At 29.2% G+C, this 17,882-nt stretch overlaps 1 protein-coding gene across 1 annotated transcript in view; it reads left to right on the forward strand.

Annotated features, from left to right (window-relative positions):
* The first annotated feature begins 7,769 nt into the window (after positions 1-7,769).
* LOC101236737 (tetratricopeptide repeat protein 12) overlaps positions 7,770-17,882 on the forward strand; it is a 54,765-nt gene continuing 44,652 nt past the window's right edge. The window contains exon 1 of the mRNA XM_065788292.1: positions 7,770-7,891. Within this exon, the coding sequence (XP_065644364.1) occupies positions 7,834-7,891 (58 nt within the window). The 5' untranslated portion in view covers positions 7,770-7,833. The remainder of the gene's footprint in view (positions 7,892-17,882) is intronic.

The following is a 17,882-nucleotide window of genomic DNA, read 5'->3' on the forward strand; positions in this document are numbered from 1 at the left end:
ATTCGCGCATGCGCATGGGAGATATTGAGATTTATGCGTTTTTTGGACAAAAACGTAACTTTTAGAACATCGCTTGCTTTTTACTTTACAAAGAAAATATTTAGCGTATGAAAAAAAAATTTTTGTAAAAGTTCCAGTCACAATTGGTTTACTATATCCAGTCAGACTTTTTTTTCAAAGCTGCCGTTTTTCAGTATCTATAGACTGTTTATTAAAAAAAAGCTTTCGGGGTAAGTTGACAAATTTTTCACGGGGTAAGTTGGCTCATAGCATTTACTATGGAAAAAAATATTTATTTTTATAAAATTATTTTTTTTTATTTTTTTTATTTTTAACAATATTGAAAATATTTATTCTTACAAAAAAATTAAAAAAAAATTTTGTTTAGTTTTTTTTTCCACAGATAAAAGGTGGGTTACTGTTTGGCTTTTATACGGACTAATATTTGGTACCAGCTAAAAGTAATATTAAATTTTGGGATAAAATTGTTGCAAAAATTAATTTTAAAAAAATTTCTATTAATTTTGCACTTAATAGTGCATTAATAATCATTTTTATAGTTTGCGCCAACTTACCCCGTGGTGGGGTAAGTTGGCGCAAATTTTTTTTTTTTTTGAGGGTCCGGAAAGGCCCCAAGAATTTTTTTTTATAAATGAATACAAATTTTATAAGATACCCTAATCTATACTCTTTAAGACTACACTTTAATATTTTTAAAAAAATGTACTGTTAGGGCTACAGAGCTCATAGAGTAAAAACCGAGCCAACTAGCCCCGGTCTCCCCTACATTGTACATCTTAATATCTTTTGCTATTTCCTTAATCGTATTCAGTCGTCGTTGTACTAACAATTGAGAAAATCCCCGAGTCTTTACGCAATATTCTTGTTTTAAAACTGCGTTTAACCATCCCACGGTGCTCTTGATATCGCTGTATACTGTGAGTTCTTTTATATCCCATTTACTGGCTAAATTTAACCCTCGAAGTATCGAATCTAGTTCACTTATATTAATATGGTGCGTATCACTTGTCGGTTGCAGCCATGCTGCATCTTCAATAGCTACTCCTCCAATTAGAAGAACTACACCAGTCCTATGGATGATGCATCACAGTAAAGCTACGCTTTTCCATTCACTGGTACAAGCCATTTCCCACCAACCGAGTCCTCTTTTTCCAAACGGTGAAGCAACTCATTCATTTTTTCTTTGCAATCTTCAGAAACATTCCATTTAATATTTCCAACTAATCGTTTGATGTATGAAGGTTGTAAACGCAAACTTCCTGCCACCGGGTAATGTCCAATAAGTTTACCTAAATTGCTAAAAAGCTGTGATCGCGTGACTGCATTTGAAGATTCAAGTTGTACTACATTGTCCCGCTTCCATATCAGTTCCCCATTTTTATTTCGTTCGACTCTCAAACCTAAAACACATCCTTTTTCTAGCTCTTGTGGAGGTTTACACTGCAACCTAATTTCTCAAGATGCTTCGCTACATTTTCAGCTGTTTTTACACTTTCATCGACAAATATATCATCAATGTAATTATCACATGGTTTCTTCACAGTAGAATTCATATTGAGCACGTGACGAATTGACGATTGTCATTATTGTTAGAGCCACGTTGATGCCAAAACACATTCTGGTGAAACAATACCGTTCCCCATTTATAATCACAGTTTGATATGACCACAGTTTTTTGTCAATGTGAATTTGAAGGTAGGCTTTCTTAAGATCAAGAATTTTTGCACTTTCAATTTTCCTCCAACGACGCAGTTTCTCTTGACAAACGTCGGCATTAGCTGTGTGACAATTTACAAATTCGTTGAGAGCTCGGAAGTCTCCCACTGGGCTTATCTTTCTACCTTTATTTTCTTGCACAACAAACATGAGCGGTATCAAAACTATAGGTGGTCCCAATGCTTGCTCGTTATACGGCACAAAAATGCCAGAGTTGATCCATTCATTTATTTCTTTTCGGTAACTACGTTCATGCTCTTCGCTCATCTTGTATTCGCGGATCGTATTATTAATTGCGGGCTCTTTATTCCAGTTCCAAGATGCCGTTTACTTTTTTCCGTCGAACTTTGCCGTAAAATCCTGATGTTTTATTTCGTTGTTTTTGTTTATTTCTTTCTCTTCGTTTATTTCGTTATCTTCGTTTATTTCGTTTTTTTCGTTTACTTCGTTCTCTTTGTTTATTTCGTTCTCTTTACTTCTTATATAATTTGCACAACATTTTGCCGTGTTTATTTCTTTATCTTCGTTTACTTCGTCTATTTATGTTTCGTCTATTTATATTTTCGTCTATTGATTTCGTTTATTTCGTCTATTTATGTCTCTTTGTTTATTTCGTTATCTTCGTTTATTTCGTTCTCTTCGTTTACTTCGTTCTCTTCGTTTAATTCGTTTATTTCGTTCTTTTCGTTTATTTTGTTTTCTTTACTTCTTATATAATTTGCTCCACATTTTGCCGTGTCACATGCTAACATTCGGACGGTACGGTTTTTATCACCATAGATTACGGCACCAACGAATTTTTCAATAGCATCCATTCCAAAAATCAAATCAAACCCGAATGGTTTATCCTTTACAATTAAATATTAACCATCCGATATATTCCATCAATTTCCAATTTGATTACTTGTACAGTTCCTCCCAAAGTTGTGATAGATTTTTCTTTTTCACTGAAACAAGTCCACGTGTAGATTCAGCATGAACCACTGTAATTGAGCACCTAGAATCAATTAATGCTGTTCGGAACATTCCGTTTATTTTAACTTTTAATGATGGCAACGATGTTTCAGGGAGAATAATGGATGCCATTATTTACAAATTCTCCATTTTCCTTTTAAACCTTGCAATCGTTTGATGCAGTCTTTGGCTCGATGATTGTGTGAACAGTTCTTGCATTTTGCCTCGCAGTCCCGCGCATAATGTCCAAATTTCCCACAATTAAAACATGCTATTTTATTTGTTCCGGCAAAACCAGTTGTTTGGGGAAGTAGCGATGTTGCTGCAACCATCACATTATTAGAACCATCCAACAGTCAGGCTTCTTGATTCACTTGTTCGAAAGTAACAGCAACCTCAACAGCCTTTGCAAAAGTAAGTTCTTCAGGTTCCAGTAATAGCCGTTTGATCGTAGCTCCATCGTTAAAGCCAGTGATAAATTGGTCGCGCATCCTGTCATCTCTATCCGTAAATTTGCATTCTTATGCAGCTTTTGCAATCCGTTGTGAAAATTCCGTCGCACTATCGTTACTTGCTTTTATAATTGTTGCAAATTCAAAGCGTAGTATTAACGATGAATTTGATTTAAAAGCTTCATAGTGTTTTCCTCGATCTCTTCGTAAGTCACTAAATCGTCTTCTGGGTATGCCGGCAAGCATAATTCTTCTAATGCAGAATAAATCTGTGGTGGCAAACATGTTAATGTTATCGTTTTTCTCTTCGCTTTGTCAATGTCCATTGCTGCAATATATGTTCGCAGTTGACGGATAAACCGTTGATGGCCGAAATAGCTTGTTGCATTCTTGTATTCGTTTATATATATATATATATATATATATATATATATATATATATATATATATATATATATATATATATAATATATATATATATATATATGCAAACGAATACAAGAATTGAATAAAACTCAATTTTTTTAAGTTTGTTATCTCATTCTTCTTCATCATCAGGTAAATGTACATATAGTTGGATCTACTCTTGCAGGTTCAACTATGTTTGCAAGAATACAACCACTTTGCAACAACTTCCAATCATTATTACATTGTCGTATTGTTGCTTCTTTTTCTCTTTTCTCTAAATACTATAATGGCCACTGCTCTAAAAAGCTTGCCTAGCGTCACTCGTTCCTTCTACTAAAATTCATATATATATATATATATATATATATATATATATATATATATATATATATATATATATATATATATATATATATTAAAAGTCAACTATCTGAGCGTTTTTCAACCTCCTCATCTATTACATAAAATCGTATATAAATACAAAAACTTTCATCATGTTTATCTACGTGACTTTTACCACGTATACGTAATAATTTTAATTCACCAACTTTAATAGAACATTAAGTCTGCAAATTTAACTCTTTTAGAGAAGCGAGTCGGCGTATGTAGACCACACAGTACAGTCAACAAACTTGGACTAAGTATTGTCAAATACTAAGTCCAAGCTTGCCGACTGTAATTATGTGAAAAGCGAGAACCTTTTGTTTTGTTTTAGACGGAAAAAATATTTATGACAATTTTGCTCAGTCAATAAAAATCCTGGATCGGCCCCTGATAAGCGATAGGTTTTACCGTGCATTATATAGATCTGAAGCTTAAGACTATCGCTCTCAATTTATAAAGCCTTCAATAAGGTTTGCCATCCTGGTCTTCTCTGTAAGCTTTCTTCTTACGGTGTATCAGTTAACACCTTTAAGATGATTGGACCCTTCCCTACCGATCGCAGTATAAAAGTAATTCTCGATGGACAGCACTCTACTTCAAATCCTGTAACCTCAGGAGTTCCTCCAGGTTCTATCCTTAGCCCTATACTCTTTTTAGTTTACATTAACGATCCGCCAGAAATTCTCACACCTAAGGTGGCATTGTTCGCTGATGATACTATTGTTTGTTATTGTTTTGATAAAAAGCCAACACTCTCTGATTGTTTGGCAAGAGCAATTTAGCTTGAAAAGGATCTCACTTCCGCTGCAGCATGGGGCTCTCAGTGGATGGTGAACTTTAACTAAGATAAAACTCAATTTTTTTACGTTTGTTATCTCATTCTTCATCATCATCAGGTAAATGTGCATATAGTTGGACCTACTCTTGCAGGTTCAACTATGTTTGCAAGAATTCAACCACTTTACAACAACTTCCAATCATTATTACATCGTCGTATTGTTGCTTCTTTTTCTCTTTTCTCTAAATAATATAATGGCCACTGCTCTAAAAAGCTAGCCTAGCGTCTCTTGTTCCTTCTACTAAAATTCATTCTCGTGTTACTCGTCATTCAATTAAGTCTCATCCTTTTACTGTTGCTGTACCTAACTGCTTTAAAAATTCTTATTCGTCTAGCTTTTTCCTTCGAACATCAGTTCTTTGGAATTCGCTTCCTTCATCTCGTTTTCCTGATTCATATAATTTACAACCGTTTAAATTATTCAATCGTTATCTTGCTCTATAAACGTTATCTTTTCTCTTCCAATAACTTCCAACTCTAATAGTGGTTGCTCGCAGCCTTGTTGAAAGTGAAGTTGTTGAAAAAAAATATCCGTAATATGTCATAAATTTTTTTTTTTATGATCATAATTCAAAAATATTTGGCGCTTTTCTTAACCCTACCGTATTGCAATACGAAAATTTTTAACTTTGTTTACAAAAAAATTAAACCGACAAGTGTCCTTTCTCTTCAAAATTATGCAATTGTTGTAGTAAATTTTGCTGTTTATTCCACTTACTAATTTATATTTTCGATTTTATCTTATTTTAAAGATTTTTTTTTTAATTTTAGGCGTATTTTAGTTATAATCAGATAATTCTAGCGAAATAAATTTGCTTAATTTATTGACAAAAATTAACTTTGCTATTCATGGTTGTCATGGGCTTTATTTACCCAGTTTTTGACATAAATTACGAAAGTAAAATAGAAAAAATCTCTCAAGTTTTGTAGAAAAGTTTGTTAACTAGTTTAACTGATATTTTTTTAGTTTTGAAATACAGTTTCTGTGTTAACCTTTGATGACAAGTAAAAATTAATATTGTTGAGGAAAGTCACATGATATCAATTTTGTGGCTGTTATTCCAAAAGTAAGTTTGTAGTCATTTGTCATCATTGCAAAACTTATGTTTGAGAGTTGATCCAGGATAAATTTGAATACATCATTTTTCTTGATTGTCAGCCATTGATCTTGAACTTAAAGTTGAGCAAAAGCTCTTTCACTTGACTTGTCAATTTCATTTCATTTGGTTTTCAAGCTCTTTAACAATGAAAAATTAGGTCACCTATCTTTTTCATCCTACAATTCTCATACTTATTTTCATGGCAATCATCTCTGCTAGCATGGCAGAGTATTTATTTATTAAGGCACTTTTCTATGGCATTTGCAGTGTCTTGAATGCAACCAGTGTTGGTTACTGTTGCATTCCAGTAAGTACCAAAATTTTTCTCAACATTTCACTATTGCAAAAGACAAATGCATTTATTTGTGAGTCAGCTATTCCTAATAAGAGTTTTAAGGGGGCATTCTACAGTTAATCTACTAAGAGATACATCATACTTTGAGCCTCCTACTTTTGCCTAGACAAGCCAAAGAAATTATTTTGCTCAGTTACTGGAAGTTTTAGCTTAATCAGATGCTGCAACAATTTCAGTGTCATCAAAAATTTTTCTTGGAAGAGTTAAAGAAACCATTTTAGATTTCCCTGTAAGGAAAATGTGAAAGTTCGAAGAAAAAATTTTGAATCATTTTCTGTTTTAGAATTTCTTTCTCTTTTATCTTGAATTTGTTGATGAAAAAACCTTGCGTGTTCCACCTAGATAATCAGTTGATGTATCTACTGAAACACTTGCAATTACCTATTTCAGTATGATGTCATATTGTTTTTATTAAATACGCAGTATTATATATAACTAAGTTTTATTTGGATTAAAATTCTCTAGCCACTGCAATCCCCAAGTTGTTATAGAAGAAAGGTCAGGTTTAGTATTTGCTTTCTGTTCTAAACAATCAAAAATTTCTAAGCAATCAAAAGACTTTTTGCCAGAACTGGAGACTATAATTACATATTCTACAAATAGGACTACTTATAGGAGGAGGCTGTCAGAAACATCATTAATATTAATAAAGGGTTACACAAGTTTGGAAACACCAAAGATGGAGCCTTGTGCTATCTTATTTTTTTTTTTTTGAACAAACTATACATCAGATTACAAATTTATAAGTTTAATACTTAAATAAATTATTAAAACAAACTAGTTTGTTCTTGGCTATATACTTTTATTGCTATGCATTAGTTTGAAAGACACACAGCTATGATATTTGAGACTTCTACTCCAGGCTATTGCAAAGATATCTTGTATTCCTTTGATCGTTTTTCAAATTTAAAAAAAAAAAAAAATACTTGAACATAATAATTTTATAAATACTTGACATAACTTTATAAATACTTGACATAATAATTTTATACAACTTTTTTACAACTTTTTATTAAATTTATTGGTAATAAACATTGGAAAAAATCGGATTAAAATAAACATTGCAATAAAAACTCATTTAAATTTTTAGAGATTCTTGCTAAGACTAAAAATGCTTACACATCAGTTTAAAAATATCTAAAAAGATATCTAATTTTGAAATAACAAGTCTCTATAAATCAAGTTTATTTAAACTCAAATCATGGCCACTCAATTTTTAGTATATTCTAGTTGTTGTTTTTTTTAAAATTAAAATTCAAAGGTACTGAGTTTAAAAACAATTCACATTACAAGCAAGAAATAATGAAAAAAAATGAGATTAATTGATGAATAACTTGAATACGCTTTTAAAATACAAATGCCTTAATTATTATTATAAATAAAAGCCAGTTCTGTCTGTAAGAGGCTATTTAATTGTTGGAAAAATATTTATATTGTCGTGTTTAAATAGTTATTACTTAATGTGATTTTAATGACTCCAAGCCAATTAGATATGATATTTAAACTTCAAATAATGCTTGACATTTTCTATAATATGCTTTAGTTTATGACAATTACAAATTGAAAATTACAAGTGGTTTTAGTTGATTTAGTTTAAGAGATCAAATGGCTACTGCTGATGAAAAAGAACTTCAGATGTTTCTTGATAAAGTTGATATGGTTGGTAAGTACTATAGGAAACTAGTTATATAATAATTCTTACTCTCTCTCTCTCTCTCTCCTATTATAATTGACAAAACATGGCGATCTCCAATTTGCTCTGATTTAATTCTCACCTATATAAATGTTTTGTAAACAAAAAATGATATACATTAGTAATATTAACAAAGAATAAATTAAGTTTGAAGCGAAATCTTGCACAGAACAGAAAAATGGAAATTTTAGTTACTAGATAAATAAACTTTAATTTCTCGGAAAATATAAGTTTCAGCATTGTATATATATTTTTTGAAATGTTTTAAATATTAATAAAGCTTTCCAGAAAGTTACAGGATTGCACTATGTATCATAGAGTCACAGCAATCATTTAAATGCAGTTCATGAATGATCTCGCCCGGAAGTTCCAAAATTGTTAATTTCATGTAGATATTTTTAAGAAAATAAATTGCTTGTAAGTATTATAAGTGAAATGTTATACTTCTACAACTTATATTTAATATATTTTCGATGAGAAATAGCAGTCATCAGTTATTTCTAGATAAAATATTGTGTTTTGAAAACTTTTGTTTATTTTCAAACTGTAGCGATATTATTATGCAAAAAAAATTAAATGATCAAAATATATTTATTTAATTTATTCAAGTAGCCTAAAATATGATAAAAAATATTTTTGTTATATTTTTTAAGAAAATCATAATAGTATGCATAGTAATAATAGCTAGTCCCAGGTTTTAATTGCTAAAACAAAGAAAAATTAAAAATCACACACAGAAATGGAAGTCCCCATATATATATATATATATATATATATATATATATATATATATATATATATATATATATATATATATATATATATATATATATATACACACTGCCGCTCACGGAAGTTAGGACAAAAAATAATTTTTCAAAAAAACAATATTAAAATGTAATTACGTTATAAAATTATTTACTTATATTAGTAAAATTTATGTTAATATAAAAAAAAAAAAATCAAGTTAAATAAAATTTGTATCAAAAAAATCCTAAATTAAGTTATTTTAATGTAAATATATTAAAATAACTAACATTTAAAATAACATAAATTGTACTCACAAGTAAAAGCCTTATCATTTTAAATAAATAAACAGAGAACGCAGAAACATATTAAAGGTCACGTATGAACCTGTATTTTACATTATCAACTCAAATCTTTTAAGTTTGTCATTTAACAAGTATTTCTATTGTTTACTGTGTTTTTGTAGACATTTTGTGTATTTTGTGTTAGTGTTTTAAAAATTTCAAATACAGTTCAAAGGTAAAATTAAAAATTATTTTTTTAGTGTAAATTCAAAATATTGAAAAAAATATGCCTAAAGGTAAGCCAATAAGTGTTGAAAAAAGGACAGCAATACTTACTTTGCTTCAAGAAGGCTTTACAGTTAGAAAAATAGCTGAAAAATTAAATCTGACTAAATAAACAGTTAGCTATACGATTCGTCAATATCGAGAATCTGGAAGTTTGGAAGACAGAAATTTTCCAGGTCCTTCTCGCATAACAACAAAAACTGATGACCGAAAAATCATCAGTAAGCGTAATCAAATGTTAACTGCTCCACAAATAACAGCTATTTTCAACTGTGATTGAGAAAAAAAAGTTTCTGTTAGTACAATCAAACGAAGATTGCAAAAAGTTAATTTGCATGGTCGTGTTGCTATCCGAAAACCATATCTACGAAAAGTTAATCGACAGAAGAGATTCCGTTGGGCACAGCTCCACAAAAATTGGACGATGGATGAATGGAAACAAGTACTCTGGACCAATGAGTTAAAATTTGAAGTTTTCGGAAATAAGCGAAGAGTTTACGTTAGAAGATCTGCTGAAGAAAAAATGCTAACTCAATGTCTGGTTCCAACAGTAAAACATGGTGAAGGCTCTGTGATAGTTTGGGGTTGTTTCTCTCTGGATGGAGTGGGATGTTTGCATAAAATCGATGGTATAATGAGAGCAGAACATTATAGAGATATCCTGGAAACAAGTGCAATCCCTTCGGGACTTCGATTAATCGGAGATAATTTTATTCTGATGCATGATAATGACCCTAAACATACTGCATTATTATGTAGAAATTATTTAGAATCAAAAAAAACTGAAAATGTATTACGTGTAATGACCTGGCCTCCCCAAAGCCCAGACCTCAACCCCATTGAGTTACTATGGGATGAACTGGATAGAAAAATTAGAACTGTATGTCCAACATCAAAATCTCATTTATGGAACATTATAGAACAGGAATGGAATAATATTCAAAAAGAAACAATTAGAAAATTAATTGAAAGAATGCCGAGAATAGTTAAAGCAGTTATTAAATCAAAGGGTGGTTTTTTTGACGAAAAAAAAATTTAATTATTATAATTGTTTTTGTACATTTTTATTACATAAAACTGACTAATAATATATTTTATATTGAAAATGTATAAAAAATATAATTTTTATTAATATAAATTAAAAATTCTATAACATAATTATATATTAATTTTGCTTTTTCGAAAAAATCTCCACTGTCCTAACTTCCGTGAGTGGCAGTGTATATATATATATATATATATATATATATATATATATATATATATATATATATATATATATATATATATATATATATATATATATATATATATAGTTCTATAGATTGTTGCATTTGGGAGTATGGAAGGAAAACAATGATTCTTATGTCAACAAATACGTCACTTTTAATTACTTTTGACTTTCGTCCAACATTTCCATGTTGTCAGAAAGTAAAAACCATTAATTTAATTACAAATTAATTGTTTTTTAAAAAACCCGCAAAAACACAAATTTATTTGACCAGAATGTTTTTAATAATATAAACAATGTTTTTATTTTTATTATATATATATATATATATATATATATATATATATATATATATATATATATATATATATATATATATATATATATATTTATATATATATATATATATATATATATATATATATACATATAAATTGTTGCATTTGAGAGTACAGAAGGTAAAAAATGATACTTTAAACAACTAATAGTCATTTTTAATTACTTTTGACTTTCATCCAACATTTCCATGTTGTCATAAAATTAAAATCATTAATTTAATTAGAAAGTAATCATCTTTTAAAAAAACCACAAAAACGTTAATTTAATTGACCGAATGTTTTTAAAAACATTCTGAATGTTTTTAAAAATATAAACAATGTTTTTATTTTTATTTTTTTTACTGTAAATCATGTGCGGAATGTTACTACATCAACTATCATATAGCCTGCTGCTACAAGGAAGTGCTGCTACATCAACTATCTTATAGCCTGCTGCTACAAGGGAGTGTTGCTACATCGACTGACTTATAGCCTGACTTGCAATGGAGTGCTGCTACATCAACTATCTTATAGCCTATCTTATAACTATCTTATATTGAGGGTTTGGTTGGGGCAGGCAGTCTATCAAGTAATAAAAAAATAAAAGTTGCGGTTTTGCATTTTAATTTTTTTTTGTGTTAACAAAATACGGAAAAACTTTCTGACAACCAGTTAGGAGTTTTATAAATCTCTCTATGTAACAATGATTAGGCAGGATTTTATTTTTAATCTACTAAATACCATCACATTACTTTTTTTTCCATTTTAAGCACTGTATGTATATATATATATATATATATATATATATATATATATATATATATATATATATATATATATATATATATATATATACTAGTAGAATAGCCCAGACAATTGCGGAAAATATTGGTTGATGTTTTTTATTAGTTTAATTGTTATTTATTGTTTCTAGGACATAAATCGATATAAATTGCCTGCTACATAACTCTCATAGCCTGCATAGTTATTACAAAGCCTGCAGATTAATTACATGCTAAATTGCAAGTTACATTGCCTGCTACACAACTACTAAAATGCCCGCAGACTACCTGCCCCTTACATAGCCTGCTATGTAACCTGCTGCTAAACTTCTATAATGCCCGCTGAATACCCGGCCACCACGTATAAAATATAATTTAGTATAAAGTAAATTATGACTTAAAATATAATGTATAATAAAATGTAAAATATAATGTAAAAGATGATGTAAAATATGATATAAAATACAATGTAAAATATAATGTAAAAGATGATGTAAAATATAATGTAAAGTACAATGTAAAATAAAATGTAAAATCAATAGTTATTCTCACAATTTTGTTTAAAGTTTTTTGGTGTCCAAAAGAAATAAAATTCTCACAATTTTGTTTAAAGTTTTTTGGTACCAAAAACTGTTTAATGATGTCAAAAAACGTCAAATAAAAGTACAATGGTGCTTTTGTTTTAATTATTAAAAACGTTTTATTTTTTACTAAAACAACCATAACTTCTTCATAAAATAATTTTTTAAATTTTTTATTTGCCAAGATTACCCACCGATTAAATTAGAAAAAAGTTCATTTTTATACATATATATATATTGCACTGTCTATCAATTAATTTTTTTCTACAATCTATCAATTTATTAATAACTAATTACTTAGCAACTACCTCCTTTGTGTAGTCTAGTGAAAGTGTTTAGCAACATAGAATGCATCATAAACTTCATAAGAGTATCTTAATTTTCTTTAGATATTTTCACATTGTTTCCCAAAAATCATATTGCATCATAAAAACATGCTACATTAATTCCTGACCATAGAGAAGCAAGTAATGTTTTATGGATCTGCTGCACTGTTAAACATTTACATTTGTCAAATGGCATCCTTCTAATCTGTCAAGTAGTTTTAGAGTTTTTTATTCCTGAGTTGCTGAACAAGTAGCATAACATTCTATTAATTTAAAATGTATGCTATGTAGTTACATTATTTGAATTCTATAGCAAACATATTTTTTTGGTATTTTGTCTATAATTATACAATTTCTTTGGAATTTATGTGAATTTATAGAATCTGTATGGTTGCAGTTGTAAATATTTCCTTGCTACAAGTTGCTTAATAAAGCCTCCAACACCATCACAAGCACTCTTCCTGTGTTATGCAGAAAAAAAATGGAATTTTGCAGAAACCTTTGATTTTGTTTTTGGTAACATGTTAGCTATGTTTTTATAGTTTTTGTATGATGAATCTGCACTATCACTGAATTAAAAGCAATGTTTGCTTCTTAAAGTAAGGTATTCACTCGTAAATTTTTTAGTACTTGAAGCATGAATGAAACAATGAACTGAGTTCTTAATTTGTTGCAGATAGTATGAGATGACGCAAACGCTTTCATATTTTATCTCATTATCATTTATAAAGTAAATGACAAAAGGATATAATGTTGCTTTACTGTTCCTACGGAAACCTTGTACTCTATCTTGCTATATAAAACTGTAATTTTCAGCAAATTATAATCATATTAAAGTGTGGTAATATGATCAGATGCTGCAAAAATGCTGGCTGATTTTTGGCTATTTAATGGTGATCTCTTGATTAGTCTATTTGTTAACAAGCTTTTTCAATAAAACCAACTTCTGAAAGAGATTGTTTTATTGAAAATGCTCACAAAAGAGAAACTAACAAAACAGCTTGTTTGGCTGCAGTAAAGATTTTTTTTTCTTTTCATAACCCTGTCTTTATGAGCTACTAGTTTTAAAGATGAACAACAAGATGGTATTGCATAGCTAACCCTGTCTTTATGAGTTAGTTTCAGAGGTGAATAACCAAGGCTATTGATGCTCGAGTTAAAGTTTTTTCATTATTGTTATGTTTACATAAATGTCTTTCATAATTTTTTTTTTTGAAATACAATAATATTTTGACTTTTTGTACAAAGCTAATGACCCAATATTAAATAAAACTCCTTTGCAACATCAACACTGGCTTGTTTGTGCATAAAGACACTTCATGTATCAGACATAAAATCTGATACACTGTGTAAAGTGAAGTATTCAATAAGCAATTGATAAAACTAATCAAGATAAAAGTATAATTTCTCCTAATCTCTTCTATGTTGAAGGAGAAAATTTGGATGTTAAAAAATAAATAGACAAGGGAAGAGGGAATTTAGGTTATTTAAAACCTGAGTTTAATTCAAGCTTAATTTAAGGCCTATTTCTAGCACTGCTTATAAAATACTTATATAAATGTATATATATTTATTTTTTCTGAAATACATATATATATATATATATATATATATATATATATATATATATATATATATATATATATATATATATATGTATATTTTTTTATTTTTTATTAGTTATAACAGAAAAAATGGGGTGGCAAAATTACCCCAATAAAATCTAACTTGGGTGAATTTTGCCACCTATGTTATTTACAACATAAATTTTTTATTTTAAATTATAAATCTTAAAAACACATTTACAATCAGTTAAATAAAAGAAATCTAATAGTATTCAATAAGTGGGGGCATGGCCATTGATACCGAGAGATATCGGGACATGTCCCCTCTCTACCTTTATTACCTTTTTTTTTTTCTTTAGAAATGAAGGTTATTTTGAAAGCCGTGAAGGCGGTCCTGGGGGCTGGGGATTTAGTTGACTAAAAAAAGAGTTTTAAAATAATCAAGCAAACTTTGAAAAAAATCAATTTACAAATTATAAATGAAAGATGAAGAGATAAAAGTCAAAAACTCATTGTTTTCTACATTTTACTGAGCAATAAAATTCTATTGTATTTTTTTGGGGTCAACATTTTTCACAAACCCATTTTTGACAAGAACTTTTCTCACATTGCAACTAAAGGTTTTGCTGGTCAGTTGTTGCGCTATTCAATTGCTTTTGACACTTTGCTTTACTTCATTTGTTCTCTGCTATATTTGAATTTCTGTTTTCGCCATGGTCATCTTCTTCACTGCCAATTGTCTTTGCTTCGATAGTTGGTTTTGGTTTTTAGCTTGTTTTTTAGCTTCTGACTTTTCTTTTGCTACCTTCACTTGCTCAAAAATCAATAATTCTGTAATGCATTTACCTTTGACTACATTTTTGACTCCTTTCAATTACTTGGCTCACCAATTGTATTTCTTCTCTAACTAATTGAGAAGTGATGAATGATGGTAGTTAAGATGCTGTTGATGAAGTTATTGGTACTGCTTGTGAAGACGTTGATGGAGTTGCTGGTGCTATTTGTGCAGACGTTGATGAAGTTGCTGGTGCTATTTGTGCAGATGTTAATGGAGTTGTTGGTGCTGGTTTTGGTGCTTGTGGATTGTGAAGCTTGAGTTTCTCTCCATCAACTGCATTTTTATTTAATACATAGATACCTGTATTTTTAAAACCACTGACTGCATGTGATCTTTTGAAAGCCTTCTCTGATGAATATAACTTTGAAAACAAGAGAGGAAAAGTCAGCTTATCAACATTTCTAAAACCAGTTTCTCTGTAGTGTTGCTGAAGAATTGCGTGCCAGACATTTTAAATGTGACAGTAAACGCTTGAATCGAGTGGTCAGAAAAATTTTGAAGAATGGGAGGGTAAAATTACTAAGTCAATATTATACTTTCGACATTGTTGAATTGCTGCCATAGAAATGTGAGTTAAATGACCATCAGTTATTAAAACTACTTGGCCATCACAATTTGCATTTTTAAAAGGAATGAAGACAGAGTTAATCCATTTTACAAATTGATCCTCCTCCATCCAACCAGAAGGGGACACAGTGTAGTATGTACCTGAAGGTCCACCAATATCCCATTGAGCCAAAAAATAATTTGCTTTGTAGACAACTAAAGGTAGCAAATAATCACTGCTGGCATTGCAGCAATTATTGACAGTGTAATGAACTTTTTCATTATTGGCACCAATAATAAGTGGTCGCCTTGCTCCTCTTCTAACTAAGACTGTTTTTAAACCTTGATCACAAATAAACCTGATTTCGTCACAGTTAAAAATATTTTGTGCTTCGTCCAATACGTCAGCATTTTTGTAAGTTGTTTGAAGTGTTTTAAAAAATCCATCAGTCACTTGGTTAGTGCATAAAGCCACTTGTGCTGCTGAAATGCTTAGTACTTTGTGTTGACTTAATTCATTTGACCAGCATTGTTTGAAACCTAGGTACCACTGGTTTGTTGGCATTCCATTCTTGAATAAGGCAGTTTGATTTGTTTCTTTCAAGTAGTTGAACACCACAGATTGAATTTCTGAGAACGATAAGCCATATCCCCAGTCACATAGAACTTGAAGCATATGAACCAATAAGGATTCAGCCACATAGCTAAGATTTGTTAATGTACCAGCCACAGCTATCCTTTCTAGATATTGAATTCTTCCTCCTAGTGTTCTACGAGGTATACAGTATAATTCTGTAGCTCGCTTGCAACTCAGTTAGCCAGCTTTAACTTTGGCAATGGCTTTTTCCATTTGGCTCTTTGCTATAATTGGTGGCAGATTTTCACTTGTAGTTTTGCAGCATTGTTACTGATAATTGATCAATTTAGTTAATTTGAATTGATTATAAGACCAACATGACCTGAAAAAAATAATTATCAAACCAAGAAGATGGAGATGATATTAATTATCTAATCAAAGCGCATACTAATTATTTTTTTACTTTATTTATTAATTGTTTTCCTAAATTATTTTAGTCAAAAGTGCATAAGATCAATATGACCTAATAAATTAATTACCAAAACAAGAGGAAGGGAAATAATATTAATTATACAATCAAAGCGCATATCTATTCAATATAAATAGGTGGCAAAATTCCATCATTTAGTATTTCCTTAATAACTTTGGAACCAATTAAAATTAGAAAGAAAAAAAAACACTTCAAAGATTCTTTGAAAAATTTCCAATAATTTGAATGGAAATAAATAATTTGATTTTTATGAGAATTTTAAGTTTCCTGTTTTTTTATAGATTATTTTTGTCAATTAATTTTCTTATCAAGTTTTCACAAAAAGAAGATTTTTTTTTTACATAATTTGATAAGAAATTTGTTTTTCTTCTAATAGAAATTTGAATTATAAAAAAATCTTATTACTGAGTAAAGTTATAGTTATAAAAGTAGATAAATCACCAATTGGTGGTGAAATGTCTAAAGTGCCAAAATTACCCCATTTCTCTCTCTCTCTCTTTCTTTCTATATATATATATATATATATATATATATATATATATATATATATATATATATATATATATATATATATATATATATATATATATATGTATGTATATGTATATATATATTAAATATTTAAATGAAAGAGTTTCATGCCTTTCGGCAGTCATTCAGCCATTTAAAATCATTAAAATAAAAACCGTTATAAAAATACAAATTTGCGTTGCAACATGATCAAACAACAGTTTTCACACCAAATTTATTTAACAAGTGTCAAAATTCGAAACAGAAATTTTTCTGTGCCTACATGCAGAAACTACTTCACTCTTTTTATTTAACAAGGGTTCTAGATTGTATGACGAAATAAAATATTTCTCATTTATGCAAATACATCGTTTTTGAGGATGGGTTATAGGCTTGAAATTTTTTAATTGTACTTCTTTTAATAATTGGTGTATTACCTGCTTCCTCAAGTCTCCAAATTTTCTTAGAAAGTTCAATGTTGTTTACCTAAGTTAAAAGATTTTATGTGGTTTGCAAACCTGATCTTGAAGGAGTTTTCGCTTATACCAATATAAGATTTCTTGCATGATTGATGTTAGGTGGTGTTAGACCAGCCTTGTAAACAATATATTTAGTTAGGCATTGATTCTAATTTTTCTTTTTTCAAATAAATCAAATTCAACAAATGTTTTAATCAAAAAATATATTGAATTAAATGCTTAATACAAAAGTAATCAATTGATTAAATACTATATTTAAAAAAGTACGGAATCAATTTACTGTTTCAAATTCAAAACAAACAATTTACAAAATAAAATTGTTCTTTTATTATTATCACAAAAAATTTGTACTTTAATTTTGAAAATTTGTATTTTAAGTATTTGTATAATGAAATTTTATTCT

The sequence above is a fragment of the Hydra vulgaris genome, chromosome 01 (genome assembly GCF_038396675.1).
Source record: "Hydra vulgaris chromosome 01, alternate assembly HydraT2T_AEP".
NCBI classification, from domain to species: Eukaryota; Metazoa; Cnidaria; class Hydrozoa; order Anthoathecata; family Hydridae; genus Hydra; species Hydra vulgaris.